Source organism: Trachypithecus francoisi, unplaced genomic scaffold (assembly GCF_009764315.1).
Source record: "Trachypithecus francoisi isolate TF-2019V2 unplaced genomic scaffold, Tfra_2.0 Lachesis_group4, whole genome shotgun sequence".
Taxonomy (NCBI): domain Eukaryota; kingdom Metazoa; phylum Chordata; class Mammalia; order Primates; family Cercopithecidae; genus Trachypithecus; species Trachypithecus francoisi.
The window spans coordinates 139227291-139253818 of record NW_022681469.1 but is presented as its reverse complement, the minus strand read 5'-3'; the positions used below and the strand labels follow the sequence as shown (position 1 = coordinate 139253818).

The window sequence follows — 26528 nt, the reverse complement described above, 5'->3', positions numbered from 1 at the left end:
GGGTGGACGGCAGTTTCCTCCCAACCCATGAAACCTCTCCACAAACGTAGAAGAGACAGAAAACCATTATTGAATAAGTATTAAACTAGATTGTAATGCCGTACATCACATGCAACCTGCTAAAGGCAACACAAAGACAGAAACTCACTTTTTGGATACAGCTAAGTAGAGATAGCCCATCACATTATGTAGGTTTTGCAATTTGGAGTCAGGTGACAAGTTAAGGCTTTGTCCTCCTAAGAAACTGGACTCTGGGCCCTTTCGTCCCCTAACAATTACATTTCTTTCTTTCCTTTTCTTTTCGTTTGTTTTTGAGACGGAGTCTCGCTCTGTCTCCCAGCTGGAGTGCAGTGGCGCGATCTCGACTCACTGCAACCTCCGCCTCCCGGGTTCAAGCGATTCTCCTGCCTCAGCCTCCTGAGTAGCTGGGACTACAGGCACGCTTCATCATGCCCAGCTAATTTTTGTACTTTTAGTAGGGACAGGGTTTCACCATGTTGGCCAGGATGGTCTCGATCTCTTGACCTTGTGATCCGCCCGCCTCTGCCTCCCAAAGTGTTGGGATTGCAGGCGGGAGTCACCGCACCCAACCAACAATTACACTTCAAGGAGATGGCTCCCAAGAAACATTCCTGAGTTGAGCCTAGCCATAGAAGAAAAAGACTTGAATACATTTGGAAACGAGAGATGCTGAAATTTTGAAAGAAAAAGGGAGGGGGGATGGTTTCTTGTCCCTTATTTTCCGCAGGGAAAATCAAACCCTATGTATAATTTGTATTTGCCCTTCCACCTGCATCATCTTTCCCACCGGCAGGCTCCTGTTCATTCCCAAGGCTCCACATCCACTTCGTGCTTGGACTCCGCCCGGCCGCTCCTGTGCGGCCGCATCCGGAAGGCACCACCCATTAGGGGCTCAACGCTCCCCTCCAGGCCACGCAGTCAGGCCTCCGTCCTTTCAGCTTCAGGGGCAGATTACGTAACTCCAGCCTTCTGGTCACTAAAGGAGGGTAACAGAGGGCGGTCGAGAGACTCCGCTGACGCCTCAGGACGCAGCGCGGTCGAGCCCCAGGACCCTAAACTCTACGGCCCAGCGGACCCCGCCAAGCGAGCGCCCGCAGCAGCGTGACGTAATCTGCCCCAAACGCTGTGGCCTGGACCGCGCACGGCTTCGGGGCGGGACTATCTGTGACGTCGAGGTGCGCGGCGCAGCGCGCGGCGTCAGTCTTGTTTGGCGGCGACTGTACTCCATACTCCGTACTCGCCGCGGCGCGGTCTTCTGCAGCATAGTCATCCACCGCAATCTTGGGCCTCGCGTGTTGCCTGACCATTCCTGAGCCCAGGTAGGGGTCCTGGGGGATCGGGTCGAGTGGCGGGCGGCGTGGGAGGCTGGGCCACAGGGAGTGGGGGCACTGGTGGTTCTTGGAGCCCAAGCCTTCACTACACGTGCTACTTCCTCGCAAGAGGGGGTTGAGCGCGTTCGGAACATTTTCCCCGGAGGAGACTCGGGGGTTACGTGATAAGTAACCTCGTGCTTCTCTTTCAGCAGAGAAATGGGGCTTCTCCTGCATGACCTGGGTGGACCGCAGTGGGCGGTATGAGACGTGTGGTCTGAAGGGACCTCACCGGAAGGCATGGGGTGGCGTGTAGACGTGCCTCAAGAGAGGCTGTAGAGTGGGCCAGGCGTTGCATGGAGCTAGAGCTGAATAATGGTTCAGAGGCACAAGCTGGAGCTAACTGCATTTGTTCCCTTCTAGGTGGGAACCTTGGCTGAGGTGATGGTCTCAAAGTGGAAGAGCTTACTGTCACAGCAACTGTTTGGCAAGATACCCCGGTAAATCACGTTGCAGAGACCCCAACTCTGCCTTCCTGGAACTAGGCCTGCGTTTTCTCTGAACCATTATTTCATGGGGAAAATGAAATCTACTTCATGTGTCCTGGCTTACTCGTTCGGAAGTGATTTCTGAGCCGTAAGATACATGAGAGAAAAATGAAGGGGAAAAGGCTGCATTTATATTAGCTACATGATGATAAAGATGTTTCTGGTCACAGTGAAGAGCCATGCTAGAATTGTAGTGTCATAGAATAATGTGGAAATTTAGTTCGTGTTGTCTGATCTATTTAATAAGTTTATCTCTTCCAAGATACCTTCTCTTCTTCCTTAGTCAGAAATGATCTTTCCCTGAGAGCCATCAGTAGCTCTGGGCTCCTGGAACCAAGCTCAGGTTCCTAATTGAACCCTGTTCTCTTCCCACAGCCTCCAGCAGGGACTGGTGCTTAGTGAGAGTGGGCTGCCAGATTCCTTGAGTGTGGGGGATTTGGGTGAATGAGGGTAGCAAGCCTCCAGCGTGCTTGGGTCTGCGGTGACCCTATGCATTCCTTCAGTGCTTGCTAGAACAGTTTTGAAACGGTTTGAGGCCTTGCCCTGCTCCATCCAGAGCAAGGTTATAGAAATTTCAGACAATGACTTGCTCCATCCTGGATCTGTGTCTTGTATGGAGCTGGGCCTGTATAGATCTGCCCCATCTAATGTGGTAGCCTACTTGGTATGCATGATTAAATTAAGTTTAATTTTCACACTAGCCACATTTCAGGTGGTCAGTAGCCACAGGTGGCCAGTGGCTACCATGTTGGGCCGCACAGATTAGAGGGCATTTCTGTCACTGTGGAAGTTGTGTTGGACGATGCTGGTGTGAAAGGTAAAGGGAATTCTGAGTGTTTGCTATGCTCCAGGCTCAGTACAAATTTTATTTTATTATACACTTAAAAGTCTTATAAAAGTTGAGGATGAAGCCAAGAGAGGTGGTAAGGGTAGGAGTTGAAACAGTGGAGAGGAATAACAGGGAAGAGTCCTGCCCTGAGAGACTCATGAGCAGGATATTTACAAGGCAAAGCAAAGAGAACCAAAGTCTCAGTTCTGCAGGGGGGGCTGAGTGCCCCAGGAGCTAGTGGAGGGTGAGGTCAATGTGTACTCATCTTAAAGGAAAAACTCATGGGAGAGGAAGGTGCTAATGTTGAACACCTATTTTGTGCCAGACCTCTTAATTCTTGTTTTAAATATTTGAGGTATCACCATGAGGTTGTGTTTAAGTTAGTACACATGAGGGGCCCAAGATCAGAATTATGTGTCCAGGGTTGCCCAGCCACAAACCAGCAGATCAGGGTTTGATGCCAGGCCTCTCTAATCCTGCAGCCTGAGTGGAATATAGAAGCCGGTGGGAAGGAGATGGATGCCTTCAAGTTCTTGTCTTGGTGTTAGGTGTGTTCAAGAATTGACTGGGATGGGAAGAGTGTTGCTGGCTTGGGCATAGCACAAGCAGCACAGCTCCTGTGTTCCTTTGGGTGGTGGGGTCGCCTCTCTTAAAGGTAGAGGCTTCCAGCTGATTCTGTCTTTTCAGGCCAGGAACAGTTGCTGAACACCCCAGGCCTGCTGAGGTCCCTCGTTGAGTTTCATGTTCAAGCAATCTTGTGAGTAAAGCACTGGCTACCCCTTTTCCTTATTACCTTTTCAAGGATGTTTGTGCAGCAGACAGCCTTGGAACATACGAGGTAGTACCTTTTTCCAGAGCAGAGAGCAGGCATTCTTGCTGTGTGTTGTGAAAGGGTAGAGTCCTGCGCTCCTTTCCTGTAGTAGTCCAATGGCCTAAGCAGGTGCCTCTGACTTCCCTATGGGAACTGGGGCTTGGGAGGGTGGTAGAAAATGCTGATGCTCTGGCTATTGCTATTGCTTTGAATAATCAGTAGTCCCTTGTCGCTAATCGAGGAATTTTGTATTTTCTACCAGTGTCCATGAAACTGGGAGGCAACCTTGTTAGCTGCCAGTTCCTGATAGCCACCTCTCACCAGTGGCTCCACTCTGTGTCCCTGACCCAGCACATGGCACAAGAGTACCTGCCATCCCTCAGTGTTTCTACAGCAGCAATCCCGAGATGCCGGAGCTAGAGGGGACCTGACCTGAGAGAAGATACCTTCAGTGGCTGCTAGGCTGTTCCTTGGAACCTGTGCAGGGGTAAGTGTGCAGGAAGGTCTGACCTAGCAAGTCACTTCACTCCTGTTTTATTTAGAATCACCTGGCTAAGAAAAAGTTCAAAAACCGTCGCCTTATTTTGACCTTCCGGTATTGTAAGTCAGGTGATTGAATCCCAGAAAGGTTCATTGTCATCGAGCTCACAAGACTGTTTTGGGACAAACAGTTGTCTAGTGTTTGGACTCATGAACCCTGATTCTTGGGTGGTATTTTACTGCTTTTATGAGTTGGTTTCAACATATATAGTCTTTTCTCTGGAGTAACCTTAGGTCAGTGGCCAGTGTTTCAGCCCCTGGAAAGGGCATGGGCTGCCACTGAGGTTGGTCACAGGCCTCTCAGCTCACGGTGGGAGTGGGTTCAGGAGTTGGTAAGTAGGGTTCAGTTCTGTTGTTGCCGCTGATGGCAATAGGGGTTTGTAATAATCCCTAGTTGTGTCAATTATGTCACTTAATTTTCACAACAGGTCTGTGAAGTGTTTCTCATCTCATTTTTACAGATGAGGCCTGCCTGTGTTAATACACCTGCTGATGAGTGGACTGAATTTGAATGCAAGTCTTGGCACCTTAATTGAGCAAGTTTGAAACCTTGTTTGCTGCCCTTCTGGAAGGAGTCAGGAATTTCCAGTTCTGGGCCTGGGCTGTGGGTCTGACAGATCTCTGGCCCTAGGTTTGGGTGCCAGGTTGTCTGCTTCCAGAATGAGAAGCTTTGCTGTGTACCAGGACCTGGGCCCTTCTGGTATCTCCTGAATGAAAAACAAGGGCTATTTAATAAATATGGATTTAAATATGTGATTTAGTCCTGCCTCTTCTTTCCATAAGCAAAGATAAGGAAAACCCTGCGTCTTCTTGAAGGAGTTGTCAGCTAAGTCCAAGGGATCCCCAAATATTTCACCATTCTCAATGCTCATGCTTGTAGATAGCCACTTGGAACTCTGATCACCTTATGTGCATGTGCCACCAGTTTCAACTGACAGTGGCAAACTGCGGTGAGAGTTCACAAGCCAAGGCCAACTGGCTGAATTCTGCAGTGGGGTGGTGGTGCACAAAGGCACTGTCATCAGGAGCTTTACCTTGAGATCCTGAGTGGTTTCCAGAAACATTTGATGGCTGGCTCCATAAGACATCCTGTCTCTTCAGATAGTCTTAGGTATTCACCTAAGCATTCAAACGAGTTATGGAAGTAACACCCTTCATATGTGTGATGTGCCCCAGGTTGGTGTTGGTGATGTTGTCAAGGAATGTTGCAGCAGGCCAAAGCCTGACAAATAGAGCCATTAAAGTACCAGTGATTTTTGTTTGTTTGTTTTTGTTTTTGTTTTAATCTGAGACGGAGTCTCTGTTGTCCAGGCTGGAGTGCAGTGGCATGATCTCAGCTCATTGCAACATTTGCCTCCCAGGTCAAGTGATTCTCCTGCCTCAGCCTCCCAAGTAGCTAGGATTATAGGCGCCCACCTCCATGCCCAGCTAGTTTTGTATTTTTAGTAGAGACAGGGTTTCACCATCTTGGCCAGGCTGGTCTTGGAACTCCTGACCTCGTGCTCCACCCACCTCGGCCTCCCAAAGTGCTAGGCTTACAGGCGTGAGCCACCGTGCCCAGCACTCTTTTTTTTTTTTGAGATGAAGTCTTGCTCTGTCACCCAGGCTAGAGTGCAGTGGCATGATCTCAGCTCACTATAACCTCCGCCTCCTGGGTTCAAGCGATTCTCCTGTCCCAACCTCTCAAGTAGCTGGGATTACAGGCATATGCCACCATGCCTAGCTAATTTTTGTATTTTCAGTAGAGATGGGGTTTTACCATGTTGGTCAGGCTGGTCTCAAACTCCTAACCTCAGCTGATCCACCTGCCTTGGCCTCCCAAAGTGCTGGGATTATAGGCGTGAGCCACCACACCCGGCCTCCAGTGACTTACATTCAATTTACTACTGACAGTGAATGGAAAAGCACCCAAAGAGGCCTGCAGCAGGAGGCACAGCATCTACCCTTGTTGAGGAGCCAATTCCAGACTGCAGCTGAGCAGACTGTCTAGTCTGCAGCTATACCATGGAGGGAGTGGGGTATGAACTGGAAGCCTCACATCCCTGCTTAGAAAAAAATCCCAGGAGACAGCAATTCCTGATAGCCTCCCAGAGGGATGGAACGGGGAGTGGAGCTGGCCTTATGGCAGCGCCTCCCAGGCCTCCCCGCTGAGTTCCAGGAGGCTCAGTTGAGCTGTGTGGCCTGTGGCCTCTGAGAGTATGTGCCTTGGTAGAGCCATTCTCCTACAACTAGTCCAATGGTAGCACCTCAGATGAGGTAAAAAAATTTTAAATACAAATACTAAGTTATGGTGCAGTTGTGTAGAGCTGAGAAAGCAACTCCCCTGAAAGGGGACATTTTTCTGGGGCTGGGGATTTGCTGCAAGGTCAGCACCAACAGAGCAAGCCTGGGATTTGAAGATTGCATCGTGGAGGGTGAGGACAAGGGGACTATAGGTGCAGCAGTAGGAGCCTTGGTGGAGGGAGGTATTGTGAAACTGATCCAGATGAGATAATGAGAGTAAAACTCACCAGGGCCAGGATGGTTTCCTCAGCCCCCGCCAGGCTTGAGTTGGTGGTGGCCCCTCCTTGCTGTCCTTCCATTAGGAGCCTCTGCCTTTGTTTATCTACCTGTTTTACCAGTCAGACCCTGTAAGGAGCATGCCCTGGGGATGCCCTAGCAGATAGAGCTACCACTTGTCCTGGCTTCTGAGGACCAGGCCATGATTCTGACTGACTGGCTTTCCCTGGGGTTTGAGTAGGACCCACTGAATTCAGTGCTAGAAGGGCCCAGAGGTCTGTTGACCCAGGAGGGAACTTCCTTTGCAGTGATGTCATCTTGGCCTCAGTTTTAATAGATGTAAAACGAAAATAACAGTAACTCCTACATGGGTCATGAGAATCAAATGAGGCAATGCATGGCAAATTTGTGCAAACTACCAAGACGCTGCAACCAGCAGCGTCTAAAGCAAAGGCGGGCAAACTCCTCCCGCTGGCCAAATCTCTGAGCTAAGAGTGGTCTTGACATTTTTAAGTGGTTAGTGGCAGGGGGGAAACCCAAAATAGTATGATTACGTGAGAGATGAAAAGTTTGCAAAGTTCACATTTCGGTGTCCTTAACGTTTTCCTGGAACACAGCCATGTTGGTTCCATTGGTTGGCTTGACTCCCTGGGGGTTGGGGAAGTGAAACTGAAAAGGGAGATGAGCTGGCAAGAGTCTGGGTGAGAATTCCCAGACTTGAGTGTAGGTTTGGGAAACCCTTCAAAAGCACCAGCCCAAGAGCCTGGGGGTGGAGAGGAGACCACACTTGTCAGAGCTTGGAAGGACTGAATTTCAATTTGCCTAAGAGGAGCCCCAGGTCTGGCCCAGGGTGGAGCCAGAGGCTGCCCACTTACAAATTTGGGGATTTTTCAGGCCAGTGGTCTCTTATCGCAGATGGTGCATGACTCAGTTTTATTAGGTACTTGGATACTTTCAGTTTTATCAGGAATGCATTCACTGTAAGGTATTTGAGAGAAAAAAATAACCTTAACTTGCCTATCCATTACTTCGAAGTTTGAAAAATGGGGTGACTGAAAGACAATAGTTAAACTAGTGCTTATGAGTACAACAAATCTCAAAGGCAGCACATGAATGACTGAAGTTTGGGAATTCTGGAGTCCACCCTCTGACCTCCCTGTATGAGGGCAGGGGTGAAAGAGAAATGTTCCCAGTCTATTTGTAGGATGAGAGAGAACTGTGTCCATTTGACCTTTGATGAGAGAATTGCCCCAGTGTTCTTAGAGGATGGGTGTGACCTGCCCCAGTCTGTCCTGGGATGAGAAAGAACTTTCCGCAGTCTGCCTGGAGGCTAAGAGAACTGCACCCCTCCCACTTCTTCCAGGAGAAGGGCACCAAGTGTCAGGAACGCAGTGTTTGGAGATTTTGGCCACTCCCCAAATGCAGCCGCTCCCCAAATGCGCTGCCTCATCTTCAAAGCGCAGGGACAGCAGCTCTGAGATGAGGTCCCCAGGGCTGCAGGCATGTGCCTGGTCCTCACTGCGGTTTATGGGGGATCAGCTGGATGCAATTACAAGGCAGAGGACAGTTAGGGGTCCCACTGAAGGCCAGCCCTATGCAGAGGATGCTCTGGGGTCCTCCGTCTCTCCTCCATGGCTGGGGTGGGGAACTGCAGTGCTAGGACCACTGGCCCTTGGCAGGTTACACAAGAAGCTTTGCTCATCTACACCCCAGTGTGGCCTTCACACTTCAAAGAAGGCTGTTGCCCCCACCCCAAAGGCCTGGGCATTAGTATCTTTTTTCATTTTTGTATTAATGTACAATGTACATACAGTAAATTGCATCTAGTGTTCAGTTCTGACTTGACAGACACGCACAGCCGGGTAACCAAGATCACGTCAAAAAATCCTTCTTTAAACTCCCACAAGTGACTCTAACGTGCTACCAGGGTTGGAAACCAACCCACGGAGTCTTGTCTCCTGCTTGTGGGTGGAAGGGAGCTTCCGAAGGAGGCCAGCAGAGAACCCTCCAGAGCAGGGAGGACCCAGCATCCGGCCCCTCGGCCCTGGCATGCAAGCGGGTCAGACCGTTAGGCACAGCCTCCCTTTGGGGCGCAAGGACAGGAAGCAGGGTTTAGAGCACCTCGAGGGGGAAGGAGTGGCAAGTGGGGAGGGCAGCCCCTCCCAGGACCAGAACCCACTTCCTACTTTACACCAGCACTGGAGGAGGCTGGTGAGGCAGGGCGGGGGCGGTGGGGCCTCCCCCAGCCTTTCCTTCCCCTTCCCCTCTCCTTCACTGTCCTGCTGGCAGGCACAGGAAGGTGAAGCAAGGTGTTTCCAGCCGGCAGGATGGAGGACGAGGAAGGCCCTGAGTGTGGCAAACCTGACTTTGTGCTTTTGGACCAAGTGACCATGGAGGACTTCATGAGGAACCTGCAGCTCAGGTAGGCCCAGGGCAGGAGGCGCTGGCTCCCCTCCTCCAGGGTCTCCCACCTTGCGTCCTCACAGAGACCTGAGGGAAAAAGGAAGGCATGCTGCTGTCCAAGGGAGGGGGCAGTGGCGCACACCCAACCAGACCCGATAGGGCCAAAATGAGCGCCTCAAAGCACGGCCCCAGGGGACAGGAACAGACAAGGAAGCAGCTGTCCCTGTCAGGGCCGGCAAGTCAGCACTGGATCTGCCCACCACCCCAACCCACCCCTGCCTCCCACACAGTCCAGGTGTCTTCTGCCCCTTCTTTCCTGCCCGAGGGGGCCAGGGCATGACACTTCTTGGACAGATAGGTACTAGGCACTCTTTCCAGCAGGGACCAGGGGCACCTCTTTCCAGCCACTTCCCAGCCAGTTGTTGATGCTCCCTCGATGCATCTCATGGGGCCAGGCCATGGGGCCTGGCCTGAGCCCTGAGGACACTGAGATGAAGCAGGCAGCCTCCACCCTAGGGTCCAAACATTCCCACCAGGTTGAGGTGACATTCTTTTGGGGTGCATGGAGTATCCATGCACAGTTGGTAGAAGCGATATTGGAGCTCAATTTACCATCAAAGAGGGCAGGTGGAGGGCAGGGAGAAGCCCGGGAGGTGGGGGCATGGCACAGTAGGGTGGCCATGCAGGCAGCTGGGCCTCATGCCAGGACTCCCATGGAGGGGCAGAAGGCTGCCTGCTGTGTGCTCGGGAAGCTCCCTGGGGAGAGCCTGGGGACCAGGAGCCCCACTAAGCACAGAAGTCAAGAGACCACGAGCCTGGCCCAAAGAGAGGAGGGCTAGCCAGGAAATGAGCTAAGCCTTTGTGTGCATTGTTCTACCTCATTCTTATAAAATGAGCTTATGAAACACTGTCCTCTCCATTTTGATGATGAGAACACTGAGCCCTGGAGATGTGGGTGACTTGTGCCCTCATCCCCAGCTTGTAGGAGGACAGGAGCTGGGCCCAGGAAAACCCATGTCAGAGGTGGTGGAGAAAGAGGAACCTCAGGACAGGCCCACCCAGGACAGGCTGCTGGGAGACAGGGCCATCCAGGGAAGGGTGGGTACCACACACGAAAGGGAGATGGGTCTGAGGGGCAGGCCTGCCAGTCCTCCTCCCAGGGGCAGAAAGGTCAAGAGAAGGGCAGACATCCACCCACACTGGTGACCAAGTTTGTGAAGGGAAGGGTCAAGAAGTCTGAGGCTGTGCCAGGGGAGAGGCAGCAGCTACTGGCCACAGGCTTGGGGGTGGGGGGTGCAAAGACAACGACATCAGGTGCTGGGCACTGTTGCCCCAACCCCCTCCCTGTCATCTGGGTGGGGCTGGGTGGGGTCCCCTTTTGTCTCTGGGTTCCCGCCCAGGCCTTGAGACAGGAAACAGCCGAAGAGGCCCCTCCTTCCCCTCCCAGCCCAGTCACTCCTTCTCAACCCCATCTCCCCATCTGCCCTGTGGGGTTCACCCCAGGAGCCAGCTCTGACTCACAGCACCCAGTGCAGTCTTGGGCAAGTCTGTTTCCTTTGCAAAATGGATGGTCATGTTTCCAGTGACCTTGGGACCCCTGGGGAGACCATTGTGGACCCTAAACTCTATGCTGCAGTAGGGACAGGCTCTGAGTGGCTCAGCTCACCCAGGACGGCACCAGGGAGACACAAGGTCAACACCTGCTCCCTTCTTGCTTCTCCACTCTCAGCCCCTTGGGGTGGGAGTGCTGGCCTACTGGGGCCAGGCCCTGATATGGGCTCTGGCGAGAGGCCTGTGGGTGCCTGTAAGCCTGTCAGTGCTGAGGCCTGTCTGCCCCTGCTGTGTCCAGGTTCGAGAAGGGCCGCATCTACACCTACATTGGTGAGGTGCTGGTATCCGTGAACCCCTACCAGGAGCTGCCCCTGTATGGGCCTGAGGCCATTGCCAGGTATCAGGGCCGTGAGCTCTATGAGCGGCCACCCCATCTCTACGCTGTGGCCAACGCCACCTACAAGGCGATGAAGCACCGGTCCAGGGACACCTGCATCGTCATCTCAGGTACCTGTCCCTGCAGCCAGGCTCCTACCCTCGACATCTTCATTTGTGAACATTTGGGAGGGCCATTAGAGCATCTCCTGTGCCCTGTGTCCTGATGGGGGCCCTAGGACCCCATCTCGCCAGTCTTAGGGGTGTGAGTGGGCACAGGGAGCTGGGCTAAGAGATCGAACCTGGATGATTCTGTCAACTCTGGTCTTTCCGGCAGGTGAGAGTGGGGCAGGGAAGACAGAAGCCAGTAAGCACATCATGCAGTACATCGCTGCCGTCACCAACCCAAGCCAGAGGGCTGAGGTGGAGAGGTGAGCAGCAACGGGCAGCCCTGGGCCTCAGCATGGCAGGCCAGGGACGTTGGTGTGGCAAGAAGGACTGACTCTGGGGAGCGAGAGATGGCAACTGCAGTCTAGCTCAGGTCAAGTTCAGCGGGAACTTGGGAAGTTTCCAGATAACGCCAACACACCTGGAGGTGAGACAGGGTGACCCATGCCAAGGACCTCTCCTTGGGTGGATGAGACCCAGCCAAGGGACCCAGGCTACCAGCTGGGAGGAGGCAGCAGCCACAGGTAGGATAAGGAGAAGTGCAGCAGAACCCAGAGATGCTTGAAATGGCTCATGGACAGGGCAGCAGGCGGATTCCATGGAAACCTGGAGAAGCTGGCAGGCCCTGGCCAAGATGGCCAAGCATGCCAGATGGCTGTGTGGGTGGTGGCCAGGAGCCTTGAAACCAGTAAACCTGTTCCTCATGGAAGCAGCTTCCTCTGTCAGCGCCTGTCTCTTCCTGTCAAGAGGCAGTGAGATGGGATTCAGGGGGATAAGCAATGTCAGTTCCTGAGCACATATGGCCAGCATCACTGCCCACCCCTGCAGCTGGAGGTCTAAGGCCCAATGGTCAGAACAGCCCCTCCTCACCAGGCTGCAGCTGAGGCCTGGGAGGGGAAGAGGTGGCTGTGAGAAACAAGGACCTCAGTGCTATACAGACCATGCCGAGCACAGCCAGCCTGGCAAGTGCATTTCCCAGCCTCTCAGAGGTGAAGTGACCATCATACAACCTCAGAGGCAACACTGGGAGAGGCCAGGCCATTGGCTCCCTCTCCGCAAGTTCAGAGGAACCTATCCTGCGATGCTGTGATTTCTGTTGGGAAGACTCGGGGGCAGGGGCAGCCTTCCCCAGATAGGAAGTCTTTGCCTTGAGCCCCAGCCCCTCTGCCCTGACAGGGTCAAGGACGTGCTGCTCAAGTCCACCTGTGTGCTAGAGGCCTTCGGCAATGCCCGCACCAACCGCAATCACAACTCCAGCCGCTTTGGCAAGTACATGGACATCAACTTCGACTTCAAGGGGGACCCGATCGGAGGACACATCCACAGCTACCTACTGGAGAAGGTGGGCAGGTGGGCTGAGGAGACCTCCATGGGGAGCCCTGGCTGAGAACCATCCCAGGCCTGGGAAGGTACCCATCCCAATGGTGCAGCCTAGGAGGGCTGGGCTCTCTCTCCCTGTGGCCCTTCTCTGGGCCTCAGTGTCCTCATAGTCAGGGCTCTCTGACCTCCACCTGGGAACGCTCAGATGGGGTTCCCAGGGTCAGACTCCTCCCCAGGCCTGAGTCCATCTGCCCCTCTCTCCTCAGTCTCGGGTCCTCAAGCAGCACGTGGGTGAAAGAAACTTCCACGCCTTCTACCAGGTAAGCCCTGAGGGTAGGGGGAGGAGGAACAATGGGGTGGGGAAAGGGAGGGCAGAAAGTTGGGCCAGCTTGTGGCCCGTCTGTCACTACCCCAATTCCTCCTCTCTGCCCACTCAACCCCACCTAGCCCGTCGTCCTCACTCCCCTCCACACTCACCCCAACTAGTACCCCACACCCCACAAACAAGAGGGTGTGAGCTTACGGGGAACGAAAGCAGGATGTCCCCTTTATCTGAAGCACTTCCAGAGGAGGGCTCTCTGGGGCCCATAAAGTGTCTCTGTGCACAATAAGCTCCCCACTGAGGTGCGCGTCCCCTGGGATACAGGCAGTGTCTCTAGTGGTATCGAGCTCAACACTGAAGTGGTGCTCCTGGGGACACGGGCATTGACTCTGAGCACCTCTCTGAGATAAGTGCTCCCAGGGACTGTCTCCACAAACTCTGACACCCCACTGAGGTGGGAGCTCCCTGGAAACAAAGTGTCTCTGCAGTCTCAGAGCTTGACACCGAAGTGGAGCTCCCTGGCATACCAGTGGTGTGTTCGCAAACTGTGGGCTGCCCACTGTGTCCTCTGGGACACTGGCAGTGTTCCCACAGACTCCGAGCTCCCCCACTGAACTGGGGGCACCCTGGGACTGGGGCAGTGTCTCTAGGGACTTGGAGCTCCCCACTGAGCTAAGAGTTCCCTGCAACACAGACATGGTCCCCACCAACTCTCAGCTCCCCAGTGCAGCGGGAGCCCTCCGGAACACGGCAGTTTCTCCACAGAATCTGGGCTACCTTCTGAGGCCCGAGCTCCCTGGTACACAGGCGGTATTTCCATGGACTCTGAGCTTCTTACTGAGGTGGGAGCTCCCTGAGACAAGCACAGTATCTCATAGACTCTATACTCCCCGTGAGACAGGAACTCCCTGAGTGGCAGGCAGGATCTCCAGGGACTATGAACCACCTGCTGAGGTGGGAGCTTCCTGGGATGCAACGAGTGCCTTTAAGGACTCTGAGCTTCCATGGTGTGATGCTCCCTGGGACACAGCAGTGTCTCCACGACTCTGACTTCCCACTGAAGTCACACTCTCTGGGACATGGCAGTGTCTCTAAGGACTCTGAGCTCCACTGAGGTGGGAGCCCCCTGGAAACTGCAGTGCTACCAGTGAGTCTGCGCTGAGGTGGGAGCTCACTGGGAAACCAGCAGTGTCTCTGTGGACTCTGAGCTTTCCTTGAGGTAAAAGCTCCCTGAGACACTGGCAGTGTCTCCACAGACTCTGAACATGCCCCTGGTGGGAGTCGCTGGGAACACAGAGGACATCTCCACAGACTCTGAGCTCTCACTGAAATGAAGCTCCCTGGAACTCTGGCAGGATCTCCACAGACTCTTACCTCCCCACTGAAGAGGGAGATTTTGGGACATGGGCAGGGTCTCCATGGACCCAGAGTTCCCCCACTGAAGGGGAGGTTCGGTGGAACATGGGCAGTGTCTCTAATGACTCTGAGCTCCCGGCTGAGGGGATTGCTCCCTGGGACGTTGCCAGGGTCTCCACAGACTCTGAGCTCCCCATGAGACGGGACCTCCATGGGATTTGGGCAAGGTCTCCATGAACTATGAAGTCTCCACTGAGGTGGGAGCTCCGTGGGACACAGAGAGTTTTTTCAGACTCTGAACTCCCATGAAATGGAGCTCTTTGGAGCATGGGCAGTGTCTTTAAGGACTCTGAGCTACACACTGAGGTGGGAACTCAGTGAGACACGTGAAGCACTGTCTCCACAGACTCTGGAATGCCCACTCAGGTGGGCCGTGTCTTGGACACAGGCAGTGTCTCTACCAACTCTGGGCTCTGCTCTGAGGTAAGAGCCCCGTGGGACAGGGGCTATATCTCCTTGAACTTTGAACTCCCACCAAAGTGAAGCTCACTGGGACAGTGACAGCATCACTCCACGGATTCTGAGCTCCCACTGAAGTGGAGCTCCCTGGGAATCAGGCAGTGTCCAAGAACTCTGAGCTCCCCTGAGGGGGGAGCCCTCTAGAACACAAGGAGTGTCCACACGGACTCTGAGCTTCCATGAAGTGGGGCTGTCTAGGACACTGGCAGTGTCTCTGTGGTCTCTGAGCTCCTCACAGAGCTGGAAACTCCCTGGGATATGGATGGTGTCTCTACAAACTCTCCACTCCCCTCTGAGGTGGAAGCTCTCTGCGACATGACCATTGTCTCTGTGGAATCTGAGCTTCCCACTAGTGGGAGCCCCTTGTGACATAGGGCAGCATCTCCACAGATTCTCTGGAATAATAGCAGGATCTCCACAGACTCTTACCACCTCCAGTGAAGTGGGGACATAGGCACTGTCTCCATGAACTCTGAGCTCCCTGCAGAGGTGGGAGTTCATGCGGCACCGGTCGTGTCTCCACAGATGCTGAGCTCCCTAGGACATGGGCTCTCCCTGGGTGGAGAGCAATGTCTCCACAGAACCCGTGTTCCCTACTGAGGTGGGAGCTTCCTGGGACAGAGGCAGTCTCCAGTAACTCTGAGCTCCCACTGAAGTGGAGCTCCCTAGGATTCTGCGGTTTCTCCACAGACTCTTTCCTCCTCACTCAAGTGGGAGGTTTTGGGACTCGGGTGTGTCTCCATATACTCTGAGCTCCCCAGTGAGGTGGGATCCCCCTGGATCTAGGGCAATGTCTCCACAGGATTTGAGCTCCCCACCAAGATGAGATCTGGCACAAGAACAGTGTCTTCATGGTGGAGTCATAGCTCCCACTGAAGTGGAACTCCCTGACCCACTGAACAGCTGAATGGGGAGCTCACTGGCACACAGAAAGTGTTCACACTGTCCGACCTTCCCCCGTGTTTGTTGGTTCAACGCTGGAAGGAAGCACAAGTCTGTTTGTTCTCCTGCCCCTGTGTGTGTACGGGGGGACATCTTGGGAGCTTATTTGTCTAAAGGATGTCTGTGTCCTCTAGTTGCTGAGAGGCAGTGAGGACAAGCAGCTGCATAAACTGCACTTGGAGAGAAACCCTGCTGTATACAATTTCACGCGCCAGGGAGCAGGACTCAACATGACTGTGCACAGCGTGAGTGTGAGGGGCACCAAGGGCTCAAATTGGGCTCAGTGTCAGGGCCTAAGTGTGGTGGCAGGGAATGGGCAGCTCTCAGCACAGGCCAGGGTAAAATGAACTGCTTGGGTGAGTGGGGAGGGTGCTCGGGGCCGAGGAAAAATGGCTGATGGAGGGGACAGAGTGCAGGGGTGAGCAGGTGCTTAGGCCGGAGGAATCAGGGTTCAGGAAGGGGACAGGGGAAAAGGGTGAGCAGGTGCCTAGGATGGAGGAATCAAGCCTCAAGGACAGGTGTCCTGGGCCCAGTATGGTTTTGGAGTGATGAATCCCTTCTACCCTAGGCCTTGGACAGTGATGAGCAGAGCCACCAGGCAGTGACCGAGGCCATGAGGGTCATCGGCTTCAGTCCTGAAGAGGTGGAGTCTGTGCATCGCATCCTGGCTGCCATATTGCACCTGGTGAGCCTGGCTCAGAAGCCTGGGAGGGCTACCTCCCGACAGGGGTTTCCCAGCTGGGAGGCACCCAGGGAGGAGGAGGAGATTGGCTGGAGATTCTCCAGCAATGTGCTAGGCTGACTGCCTCTCCTGCAGAAGCTGAGCTGCTTGAGTGATGAGCTCAATTGGTACGTGGTCCAGAGCCCACTCTTAGGGCCAGGGCAGCCAGGCACAGTAAAAGCTGAGCATCATGCAGACTGTCTGTTAGTCTGAGACACAGTCATGAGCTGTGTGGCTTTGGATGCATTTACTCAGTGCCTCTTGGCCTCAGTTTTCTCTAAGGGGCATGAGGAGTAAGTTATGCAGGGTTCCTCTAGCTGCTGGGAGGATGCCATGGGGTCATTCACATACCATTTGGACTTGAGACCTTGGCAAAGACTCTGGTGTACCCGTGCCCCCTTCCCCCAATCTCTGGCTGTGTCTGTGCCCATGATGAGCAGCTGACCACGCTGTTCTGAGAAGGAGCTGTACTCTACCACATCCATGTCCCCTGTTTTCATTCCTCCTTCCTGTCCAAAGTTGTCCAGGCTCCTTTGGGACATGGAGCCTGGACTGTTCATGGTTTTCCCATCACCAGGGAAACATCGAGTTTGTGGAGACAGAGGAGGGTGGGCTGCAGAAGGAGGGCGTGGCAGTGGCCGAGGAGACACTGGTGGACCATGTGGCTGAGCTGACAGCCACACCCCGGGACCTCGTGCTCCGCTCCCTGCTGGCTCGCACAGTTGCCTCGGGAGGCAGGGAACTCATAGAGAAGGGCCACACTGCAGCTGAGGCCAGCTACGCCCGGGATGCCTGTGCCAAGGTACTTTGGGGCAGGCACAGGGAGGGAAGCCCAGGAGGCCTTCATGGGGGAGGCCAGGCCAGAGGCAGCAGGAAGCAGGGTGTTCCTATCTCCCAGGCGGTGTACCAGCGGCTGTTTGAGTGGGTGGTGAACAGGATCAACAGTGTCATGGAACCCCGAGGCCGGGACCCTCGGCGTGATGGCAAGGACACAGTCATCGGTGTGCTGGACATCTATGGCTTCGAGGTGTTTCCCGTCAACAGGTGGGTGGCCAGCCAGTCACATCTCCACCTCTGATGCCCAGCAGCTTTGCCCACTTAGTCCTGGAAAGCTCAGCTGGGGCTGGGCAGCAGGAATGTCTGGGTTTCTCCCAGCTTGTCCCTGGGCCCAAGGCTCATGCCTCCCAGGCCTGCCTCACCTGCACCATCTGGCCATTGGTGCCCTGATGGAAGGCAGAATTACAGGGCATGAGTAATTCCTGGTTGTGACTCCTAAGTCCACTCCAGAACACGCATGCAGGAGGTGTGGGTGGGGTAAAGGAGGAGTCCAGCACAGGGATGCGTAAGCCACAGGGAAGTCATACGGGGTGCTGGCACCAGAACCCTTGATGAACATTAGCAGAGATGTTTGGGGGAGCGGCCATCCATTACCATGCACACCACAAGCAGCAACCTCCCCTCTGAAAGGCCCACCCCACCCCCAGCTTCGAGCAGTTCTGCATCAACTACTGCAACGAGAAGCTGCAGCAGCTATTCATCCGGCTCATCCTGAAGCAGGAGCAGGAGGAGTACGAGCGCGAGGGCATCGCCTGGCAGAGCGTGAGCACTATGGCCTGGGGGGAGGGCAGGCGGCAGGGTGTGGAGGGGCCTCAGCCCATGGGGAGGGGCCCGGGCTGGCCTGGCAGGTGGCTGAGTGTGGGGCAGAGGAGGGGAGGTGGCCTGAAAGGCTTTGGGAGCCTCCCTGCTGGCTGCCTTTGCCCCAGGTTGAGTACTTCAACAACGCCATCATTGTGGATCTGGTGGAGCGGCCCCACCGTGGCATCCTGGCCGTGCTGGACGAGGCCTGCAGCTCTGCCGGCACCATCACTGACCGAATCTTCCTGCAGACCCTGGACACACACCACCGCCATCACCTACACTACACGAGCCGCCAGGTGCCCCTGGCTGTCCCAGCACCACCACAGTGGGCGGGTGGGACCTGCCCCATAGGCACCACACTGCCCATGCCTCGTGGGAACTGGGTGGGGACCCAGCTTTGGTGCCATTGTTGTCACTGTGGCGACCTTCTCTGTCCTGGAGGTGGGGAAGCAGGGCTATCCCCTCATACAGACCCCCCACACACACCTTTTGTGCCTTGACCTCAGCCTGTCCCCATAGCTCTGCCCCACAGACAAGACCATGGAGTTTGGCCGAGACTTCCGGATCAAGCACTATGCAGGGGATGTCACGTAAGGCCCCCCTCCCACCCACATCCCTGGTCTTCCCACAGGCACCATGGCATGTGTCATGGAGCAGGAGTGCTTCAGGAGAGTGGTTGGGAGACAGGTGTTATGGCCCCTTCTGCCACCCCCACCCCTTTAAGACACTGAAAACATGCCAGACAGCAGATTCACAAGTGAAGAACCGGAAACAGGGTTTGAGGATAGTCATTAACCATGGCTGCATTCTTCTGGGAGCCTTTAAAAAATACTCACGTCTCATGTCTGGGCCCAACCCTATACTAGCATCTGTGGGGTGGGGGGCTGCAGGCTGGTGAGGTGGGAGTAGGGAGGGAACAGACGGTGCAGAATGGGCCAAGATTCTACATTTCTAACAAGCTCCCAGGTGAGGCCTCGCTACCATACTTGGACCACGCTCCCAGTGCCAAAGCCCAGGTGTCCTTCAGAGGTTGTCATGATGGCTATTAATTTATGTGTTGCTTGCCACATCCCAAAACGATTTAAAGTGACTCACAGCGAGGTACAAGTGTTTCATGAGAACTTCTCAAGGAGAGGAAATAGAGTAGATGACAACGACAAAGCAGCCCAATATCATCTACCTGTATCTGTTCGCAAAATCTACGCCCTGCCTGCATGAGGTGGCTCATGCCTGTAACCCCAGCACTTTGGGAGGCTGAGGTGGGTGGATCACCTGAGGCCAGGAGTTTGAGACCAGCCTGCCCAACATGGCGAAACCTCATCTGTACTAAAAACATAAAAATTATCTGGGCATGGTGGCATGTGCCTGTAATCCCAGTTGCTTGGGAGGCTGAGGCATGAGAATTGCTTGAACCTGGGAGGCAGAGGTTGTGGTAAGCTGAGATCACACCACTGCACTCCAGCCTGGGCAACAGAGTGAGACTATTTCTCAAAAAAAATAAATAAATAAAATAAAAAATAATAAAAATCCATTCCCTGAGGCTTCACAGGTGCTGCAGTTGGAGCCAAGATTTAGCACTGACATTTCTAACAGTCCAAGAACTAGACAGTGATTCTGAGGCTCTCAGTGTCCACAGATCAAAATAGGCCCAGGACTCAGGAGTTCCTAGTTATAGTTGTAGTCGCTGATGTTTATCAAAACTCGGTAGGCACTGTTCTGAGCAATTGATGTACGCTGCGGCACAGAGAGGTTGAGTGGCTTAGGCAAGGTCACACAGCATGCATGTGGTAGATGCAGGACTCGGTGCTAGAACATTTGTCTTCGGAGTTGGGGGCTTAACCACTCGATTCATCTTCCAGGAGAGAAATGTCTCCTGAGGGAGGGCGTCTTAGGTGATGAAAGAAAAAGCAGGTGTGAGGGGGAAGGAGAGGAGCCAAGGCAGAGGGAGGAAGAGAGACTGACCTATGGGAACAAAGGCAGGTGGGAAGAGAGTCATCTCGGCCCTGGGGGCTGCTGGAGTCATCAGCACTCTGGCCTGGCAGCCCCCGCCCCTGCTCCCTCACCAGCCCTGGCTTCTGGCAGGTACTCCGTGGAAGGCTTCATCGACAAGAACAGAGATTTCCTCTTCCAGGACTTCAAGCGGCTGCTGTACAACAGGTGAGCACAGCTTGCTGGGCACCATAGGGAGGGCCAGGGCCCTGGGGCCCCAGACACTTTAGGGTCAGGCATTGAGTAGCGTCAGAACGGGGGTGGGCAGGGCTGCTCTCCCTGAGGATGGCTGGGAATTCGGCCTGTGTCTGTAGCACAGACCCCACTCTGCGGGCCATGTGGCCAGATGGGCAGCAGGACATCACAGAGGTGACCAAGCGCCCCCTGACGGCCGGCACACTCTTCAAGAACTCCATGGTGGCCCTGGTGGAGAATCTTGCCTCCAAGGTATGTTCCACCCCTCTCCCACTCTGGCTGTTCTGGATCCTTCTCTCTGTGCCCTCGGTGCCAAGTAGGGTCCCAACCACCTCTGTCTGTACACCATAGTAGTGGGGGAGGGTTCTTGTGCTGTCTGTATGAGCCACATCTGCTCCAGCAGGGGGCCCCGCCTACTGCACAGGTGAGATGTGGGGCCTCAGGGGCTGGGCTGAGGCTTGCTCAATCATGGGGAACCCAGGCTTCTCTTTGCCCCATTGTTTCTTGAGCAGGGAGGGGTTTGAGGAGACCATGTGGGAGACTGGCTTGACCCAGCCCAGCTCTTGGCAAAAACCCAGGATTCTTCTGGCAGGTGGGGCCAGAGAGACAGAAAACACAAGCTTTCTTGGGGAGCTTTGGGTCCAAAGTCAGAGGGGGAACACGTGAAGGTTCAGGGAGAGGACATGTTAGCGTGAGATGAGCTTAACAACAGAACATCCAGAGATGTCAGCCCCTTTTGGAAGAAGAAAAGGAAGGCAGATGTGGCGAGGAGTGGTCCTGCTCCTGCCCCTGCCATACCCACCTGCCCGACCAGGAGCTGGAACCTGGCTCTGAACCTGGCCTTGCTGGCCTCTGCCCAGCACTTAGGGCTTCCAGGGCCCTTGTTCTGCTGATTACCCTTGTTTGTTCCTGACTGTCCTCCTGGCCTGGGACCTTGAGGGGTTGGGAAGCCCCTGGTGTGGGGCAGGGTGCACAGTGCTGCTGGCGCAGACCCTCTCCAAGTCCCCTCTGTCCCCGCAGGAGCCCTTCTACGTCCGCTGCATCAAGCCCAATGAGGACAAGGTGGCTGGGAAGCTGGATGAGAACCACTGTCGCCATCAGGTCGCATACCTGGGGCTGCTGGAGAACGTGAGGGTCCGCAGGGCTGGCTTCGCTTCCCGCCAGCCCTACTCTCGATTCCTGCTCAGGTACTGGTACCTGACACCCATCACTCCATGGGCCGAGTCCCTGTGTGGAGTCCAAGGGGTAGGAGCAGAGGGTCCCCAGACAGCACGTCACAAACATCAATACAAGCAGGAACCAGCACGCTGCTGGCCTCAAGACACCAAAATATCTGGGAGAACATGTGTGTGAGCACACGCATGTGGGGACACACAGGTGGGAACATGGGTATGAGAGCTGTGTGAGGACATATATGTGAGGACATGTGTATGGGAAGACACATGTGCACAGGTGTCATAAGTGCTCCAGGAACACACACTGTATCCCTGCCATCTCCCCAGGTGTGGGGTGGGCAGGGTGGGCTCCATGATCTCTCCCCGAGGCCTGGGTCACACTGCCCTGTCCTGTGGTGACAGGTACAAGATGACCTGTGAATACACATGGCCCAACCACCTGCTGGGCTCCGACAAGGCAGCTGTGAGCGCTCTCCTGGAGCAGCACGGGCTGCAGGGGGACGTGGCCTTTGGCCACAGCAAGCTGTTCATCCGCTCACCCCGAACACTGGTCACACTGGAGCAGAGCCGAGCCCGCCTCATCCCCATCATTGTGCTGCTATTGCAGAAGGTGAGGTGGGCAGGGCAGGCAGACATCCACCATGGGGGTGGGGAAAGCTTGTGTCCCAGGGGCCACAAACACACTTGTAAGTTTTACAGGCGTCTCTGCTTGATGGAGACAGGCCAGGGAGTGTTTAATAAATGCTTAGGGCCAGGTTTGGGGCTAAGGGTTAGGGCCTGGCTGAATTTGACTGCGTATCCCATCCCACCTGGCCCACCCAGGCATGGCGGGGCACCTTGGCGAGGTGGCGCTGCCGGAGGCTGAGGGCTATCTATACCATCATGCGCTGGTTCCGGAGACACAAGGTGCGGGCTCACCTGGCTGAGCTGCAGCGGCGATTCCAGGCTGCAAGGCAGCCGCCGCTCTACGGGCGTGACCTTGTGTGGCCGCTGCCCCCTGCTGTGTTGCAGCCCTTCCAGGACACCTGCCACGCACTCTTCTGCAGGTACTACTCTCAGCCCACCACACTTTCCATTCAGCCGGCATCCGCTGAACACCTTGACCCATCATACCCGCCCTGCAGTGTCTGGACGGGAGACACACCAGCCCCCTTAATAGGTGGGAAGGGGGATGCTGTGCCACATTAGCTGACTGCCCGTGTGCCACAGTTGGTGCAGAGCCCTGACCATGTTGGGTACTGTGGTGGGCATTCAAAGTCCAGGGCTGCAGCCTGCAGGGGGGAGCCCGTCAGGGTTGGGAAGTAAGGGGATTCTGCATCTGAATGGGGTCTTATTGAAGGCCAAGCAAGAGTTCTCCAGAAAGATGGGCACAGAGCATGCTCAGAACAGGAGGGTGCTGGGCAGCTGCTGGTCTCTGGGTCACCTTCCAGGAACAAGCATTAGGCACAAGGGTCTGAGACCAGAGAAGCCGGCAGAGGTTGGGACATAAAAAGCTGGCAGTGCCAGGCTGAGGTCTTGGCTTCCTCCATGGAGAAGTGGCTCAGTGGGCACATGAACACATGGCCAGCATCTGTCTGACTGCATGCTCTCTCCCAGGTGGCGGGCCCGGCAGCTGGTGAAGAACATCCCCCCTTCAGACATGGCCCAGATCAAGGCCAAGGTGGCCGCCATGGGGGCCCTGCAAGGGCTTCGTCAGGACTGGGGCTGCCGGCGGGCCTGGGCCCGAGATTACCTGTCCTCTGTAAGTGCCAGGCGAGTCCAGGGCTGCCAGGGGAGGTGGGCTGCCAAAGAGGGCTCTTGGCTAACGCTGTGACCAGGTCCCCTCAGATGTCCTCTCCCAGGCCTGGGGTTGTCTGAGGCCCTGCACTTCAGCCCCTACCAGAGCTCTGCAAGGTATCAACCTGGATTTCTGCAAGGAGCAGTGGCCTTCCGGGGTGGGTGTGGATGACAGCAGGGCCAGGCTCAGAGGCAGCCTAGAAGTCAATACAAAAGGGCTCTGTGCCCTCAGGAAATCCAGGGCTGCTCAGCTCACGCACATGTCTGTGTGACTCAGTTTCCTGAGATGAAGGATAGCTATGCTGATTCACAGAGAGCTGCCATCAATTGAGTCTGGTCCCGTGACTCAATCCCAACCAGCGCCCCCTCCCCTCCATCTGTTCTCAGGCCACTGACAATCCCACAGCATCAAGCCTGTTTGCTCAGCGACTAAAGACACTTCGGGACAAAGATGGTTTCAGGGCTGTGCTCTTTTCAAGCCACATCCGTAAGGTTAGACAAGGGACAAGGATAGCTTCAGGGCTGTGCTCTTTTCTAGCCATGTCTGCAAGGTTAGAAGCTGGTGCAGAGTTCTGGGGGGGCACTTGGGAGAAAATGGAGGCAACCCCAGCCCAGGCCCAGCTGCTCCTGACACTCTGGAAACTGTTGACAGCCGGGAGGGGAGGCAGTAGGGACTGCTGGGGCCTCGGGCCCTGGTGGGTGACGAGGCAGCACCAGCCTGGGCCAAGCCACCTCTCCCACAGGTGAACCGCTTCTACAAGATCCGGAACAGGGCCCTCCTGCTCACAGACCGGCACCTCTACAAGCTGGACCCTGATCGGCAGTACCGGGTGATGCGGGCAGTGCCCCTTGAGGCGGTGAGCAACGTGGGTTGGGGGTAGCCTGCAGCATCTGTGAGGGGCACTGCTGGGCTTCTCAGAGTCCTGCCTCAGTCTTCTCCCCCACTGTCTACCTGTGATGGCCCAGACCATCCTAAAACTCAGCGATGGTGGCACCCGTGCTGAAAACCCTGCAGTGGCTTCCCACGCCCACAGAGTGAAAGGTCTCATCCTGTGATCCCCACCAGCCCAGTGACCGTCCGCCACATTCTCACACTCTAGCCAAGCCAAATGGTCCCTTCTCCCAACTTGTGCCCAACTGGGGGTTCTCCCACCTGGGCATTCTGGGACCTGAGTCCCCACCACAATGTCAGGGCCTCCTGTGGGATACGGTTCCGGCCACTCTGGAACCTTCTGCCGAGCTCTGTGGCCTACTTGCTCCCTTCATTAGCAGCTGCTGTTCCCATAAATTCTCTTTCCCACAGGACGGGGGCAGGGATCAAGGCCAGGCTACCTCGGGGTCTCCCACAGTTTCAGGGGTCCCATGACTGTCCCAATAGAAAGGGCGGTGAGTGCCTCTCTGTCTAATGCCGCAGCCCAGAGCCGGAGTGGTTGTTTAAATGTAGTGAGAGAGACCTAGAACTAAAAACAGCTCCTCCAGGCAGTAGCACATGCAAGGGCTCAGCATCCACAGGTGAGCAGCGGCCCTGTTGGACAGCAAGGATCTAGAACTATCCGTCCTGGAGAAAATCCTATTGTGCAGCGTCCCGCCCAACCTTCCCCCTGTCAGCAGGGTCCCGAGAGGGAGAAGAGGGTGGTGGGGGGCTGGTGGCCCTGGCGAGGGCGGGTCTCCCCGGGTGAGGTTGGGGGTTCGGGAGATGCTTCCTGGGGAGGGGGTGAGTCCGGTTAGGCTGGGGTGCGGGTTGAGGCGGCTGCACCCTAACCCCGCGCTCCGCTCAGGTGACAGGGCTGAGCGTGACCAGCGGAGGAGACCAGCTGGTGGTGCTGCACGCCCGCGGCCAGGACGACCTCGTGGTGTGCTTGCACCGCTCCCGGCCGCCGCTGGACAACCGCATTGGGGAGCTGGTGGGTGTGCTGGCCGCACACTGCCAGGGGTGAGTGCGGGCCGGGCGGTGGCGGGCACGAAGTCCCGACCGCGCGGCCGCCCTGACCTCTCCTCCTGCCGCAGGGAGGGCCGCGCCCTGGAGGTTCGCGTCTCTGACTGCATCCCGCTGAGCCAGCGCGGGGCCCGGCGCCTCGTCTCGGTGGAGCCCAGGCCGGAGCAGCCAGAGCCCGATTTCCGCTGCGCCCGCGGCACCTTCACCCTGCTCTGGCCCAGCCGCTGAGCGCCCGCACCCGCCGCGCCCCGAGGCCGCCGATTGTCCGCCCCGCCCGCGCTGCAAATAAACCCTCTGAATCAACCCGCCTACTCGCCGCTCCCGCCTCACCCGCAGGGTCTCCGGCCGCCTCCTCGGTCAGGTCCACCCGCGCCCCACTCACACGCTGGGGCCCCGACTACAGGAGGCCCGGCGCCCCGACTGGGGATAGAAGCCCGAGCTCTCGAAGTAAGCGCTCTCCAGAGGAAGCAGTGCCTTTGTGCCCCAGCCTACCCCGTCCACGCAGTGGTCCCCTGTTCCTCTCCACAGGGCTCCTGGCCTTGTTCCTACCTGGCCACTGGGGAAGGCTTAGGGTTCATCTTCAGGCAGGGCTGGGGAGTACTCCTGGAGATGGAGCAGCCCCTAGAGCTGTCACGGGATGTGCCGCTGAGCCGCCGCCGTGGCCCAGGGCTGACGCTATCCCAGCCTCGAGCTGTCCCTGTCCCTGTCCCTGCTGGATGTGGGTGTCTGAGGCGCTGGGACTGACCTCTGGAGCCTGGTAACTGTGGGACAGGCCCTGCAGCCAGAACTCCCAGCCTCCGGGAGCAGGGCCTGTGCCCCCAGAAAGAGCCACAGGGAGGCCTCGGGAGACACCTGCAGCCCCCGGGCTGACCACCTCTTCTCCAGGCCAACCTCAGCCTCAGCCTTCAGCAGCTCCGCCAGCCCCTCTGGGGCCCTCATGGAACCAGGCCTTCAGCCTCTCAGCCCTCAGGCCCTCAGCCCTCTGCCTCCCTCAGCTCCTCAGCCCCTCAGCCCCTCAGCACCCTCAACCCCACTCAGCCCCTCAGCCTCCCTCAGCCCCCTCAGCCCTCAGCTCTCTCAGCCCTCAGCTCTCTCACCCCTCAGCCCCTCAGCACCTTCAATCCCTCACAGCCCCTCAGCCCTCACCCTCCTTCAGCCTGTCAGCCCCTTCAGCTCCTCAGCCCCTCAGCCCCTCAGCCCTCAGCCCTCAGCCCCTCAGCCCTCAGTTACCTCAACCCCTAAGCCCCTCAGCCCTCAGCTCCCTCAACCCTTCAGTCCTTCAACCCTCAGCCCTCAGCCCCTAAGCCCCTCAACCCCTCGGCCCCTCAGTCCTCTCAGTCCCTCAGCCCCCTCAGCCCCTCAGCCCTCAGCCCCCTCAACCCCTCAGGCCCTCAGGCCCTCAGCCCCTCAGCCCTCAGCCTCCTCAATACCTCAGGCCCTCAGCCCCTCAGCCCTCAGCCTCCTCAATACCTCATCCCCTCAGCCCCCTGAGCCCCCTCAGTCCCTCAGTCCCTCAGCCCCTCAGTCCCTCAGTCCCTCAGCCCCTCAGTCCCTCAGCCCCTCAGTCCCTCAGCCCCTCAGTCC

The 26528-nt window shown here is 56.2% G+C and overlaps 1 protein-coding gene, 1 long non-coding RNA gene and 1 other non-coding gene across 4 annotated transcripts; all 3 read left to right on the top strand.

Annotated features, from left to right (window-relative positions):
* Nucleotides 1–908: 908 nt before the first annotated feature.
* Nucleotides 909–4812, top strand: LOC117073318. Its single transcript, XR_004433200.1, has 5 exons — nucleotides 909–1340; nucleotides 1755–1831; nucleotides 3396–3465; nucleotides 3782–4006; nucleotides 4521–4812. It is a non-coding gene; the product is annotated as an uncharacterized LOC117073318 (long non-coding RNA).
* On the top strand, nucleotides 2331–2463 carry LOC117073873. The gene has a single exon (XR_004433423.1). It is a non-coding gene; the product is annotated as a small nucleolar RNA SNORA9 (small nucleolar RNA).
* A 3925-nt stretch (nucleotides 4813–8737) lies between the features above and the next one.
* MYO1G (myosin IG) lies at nucleotides 8738–25249 on the top strand. Of its 2 annotated transcripts, XM_033194086.1 has the most exons (23): nucleotides 8744–8769; nucleotides 8878–8980; nucleotides 10811–11019; nucleotides 11225–11318; nucleotides 12232–12397; nucleotides 12642–12695; nucleotides 15649–15759; nucleotides 16083–16199; nucleotides 16813–17037; nucleotides 17134–17279; nucleotides 17720–17834; nucleotides 17999–18169; nucleotides 18393–18463; nucleotides 19956–20030; nucleotides 20177–20309; nucleotides 21078–21244; nucleotides 21635–21842; nucleotides 22055–22278; nucleotides 22829–22973; nucleotides 23396–23500; nucleotides 23752–23865; nucleotides 24787–24941; nucleotides 25016–25249. In XM_033194086.1, exons 2-23 carry the CDS (start codon nucleotides 8886–8888, stop codon nucleotides 25170–25172), a joined length of 3057 nt encoding a protein of 1018 aa, XP_033049977.1. In that variant the 5' UTR covers nucleotides 8744–8769; nucleotides 8878–8885; the 3' UTR covers nucleotides 25173–25249. The 2 variants fall into 2 exon arrangements, with proteins under 2 accessions (XP_033049978.1, XP_033049977.1); XM_033194087.1 differs by lacking the exons at nucleotides 10811–11019; nucleotides 11225–11318 and having other exon boundaries at nucleotides 8738–8980.
* The last annotated feature ends 1279 nt before the right edge of the window (nucleotides 25250–26528 follow it).

Coding starts and splice junctions, on each gene's coding strand:
- MYO1G (XM_033194086.1), top strand. CDS start 8,886: ATGGAGGACGAGGAAGGCCCTGAGTGTGGCAAACCTGACTTTGTGCTT. Junction 16,200..16,812: donor TGGCTGCCATATTGCACCTG/GTGAGCCTGGCT, acceptor TCCCATCACCAG/GGAAACATCGAGTTTGTGGA. Junction 23,501..23,751: donor TTTCAAGCCACATCCGTAAG/GTTAGACAAGGG, acceptor CCTCTCCCACAG/GTGAACCGCTTCTACAAGAT.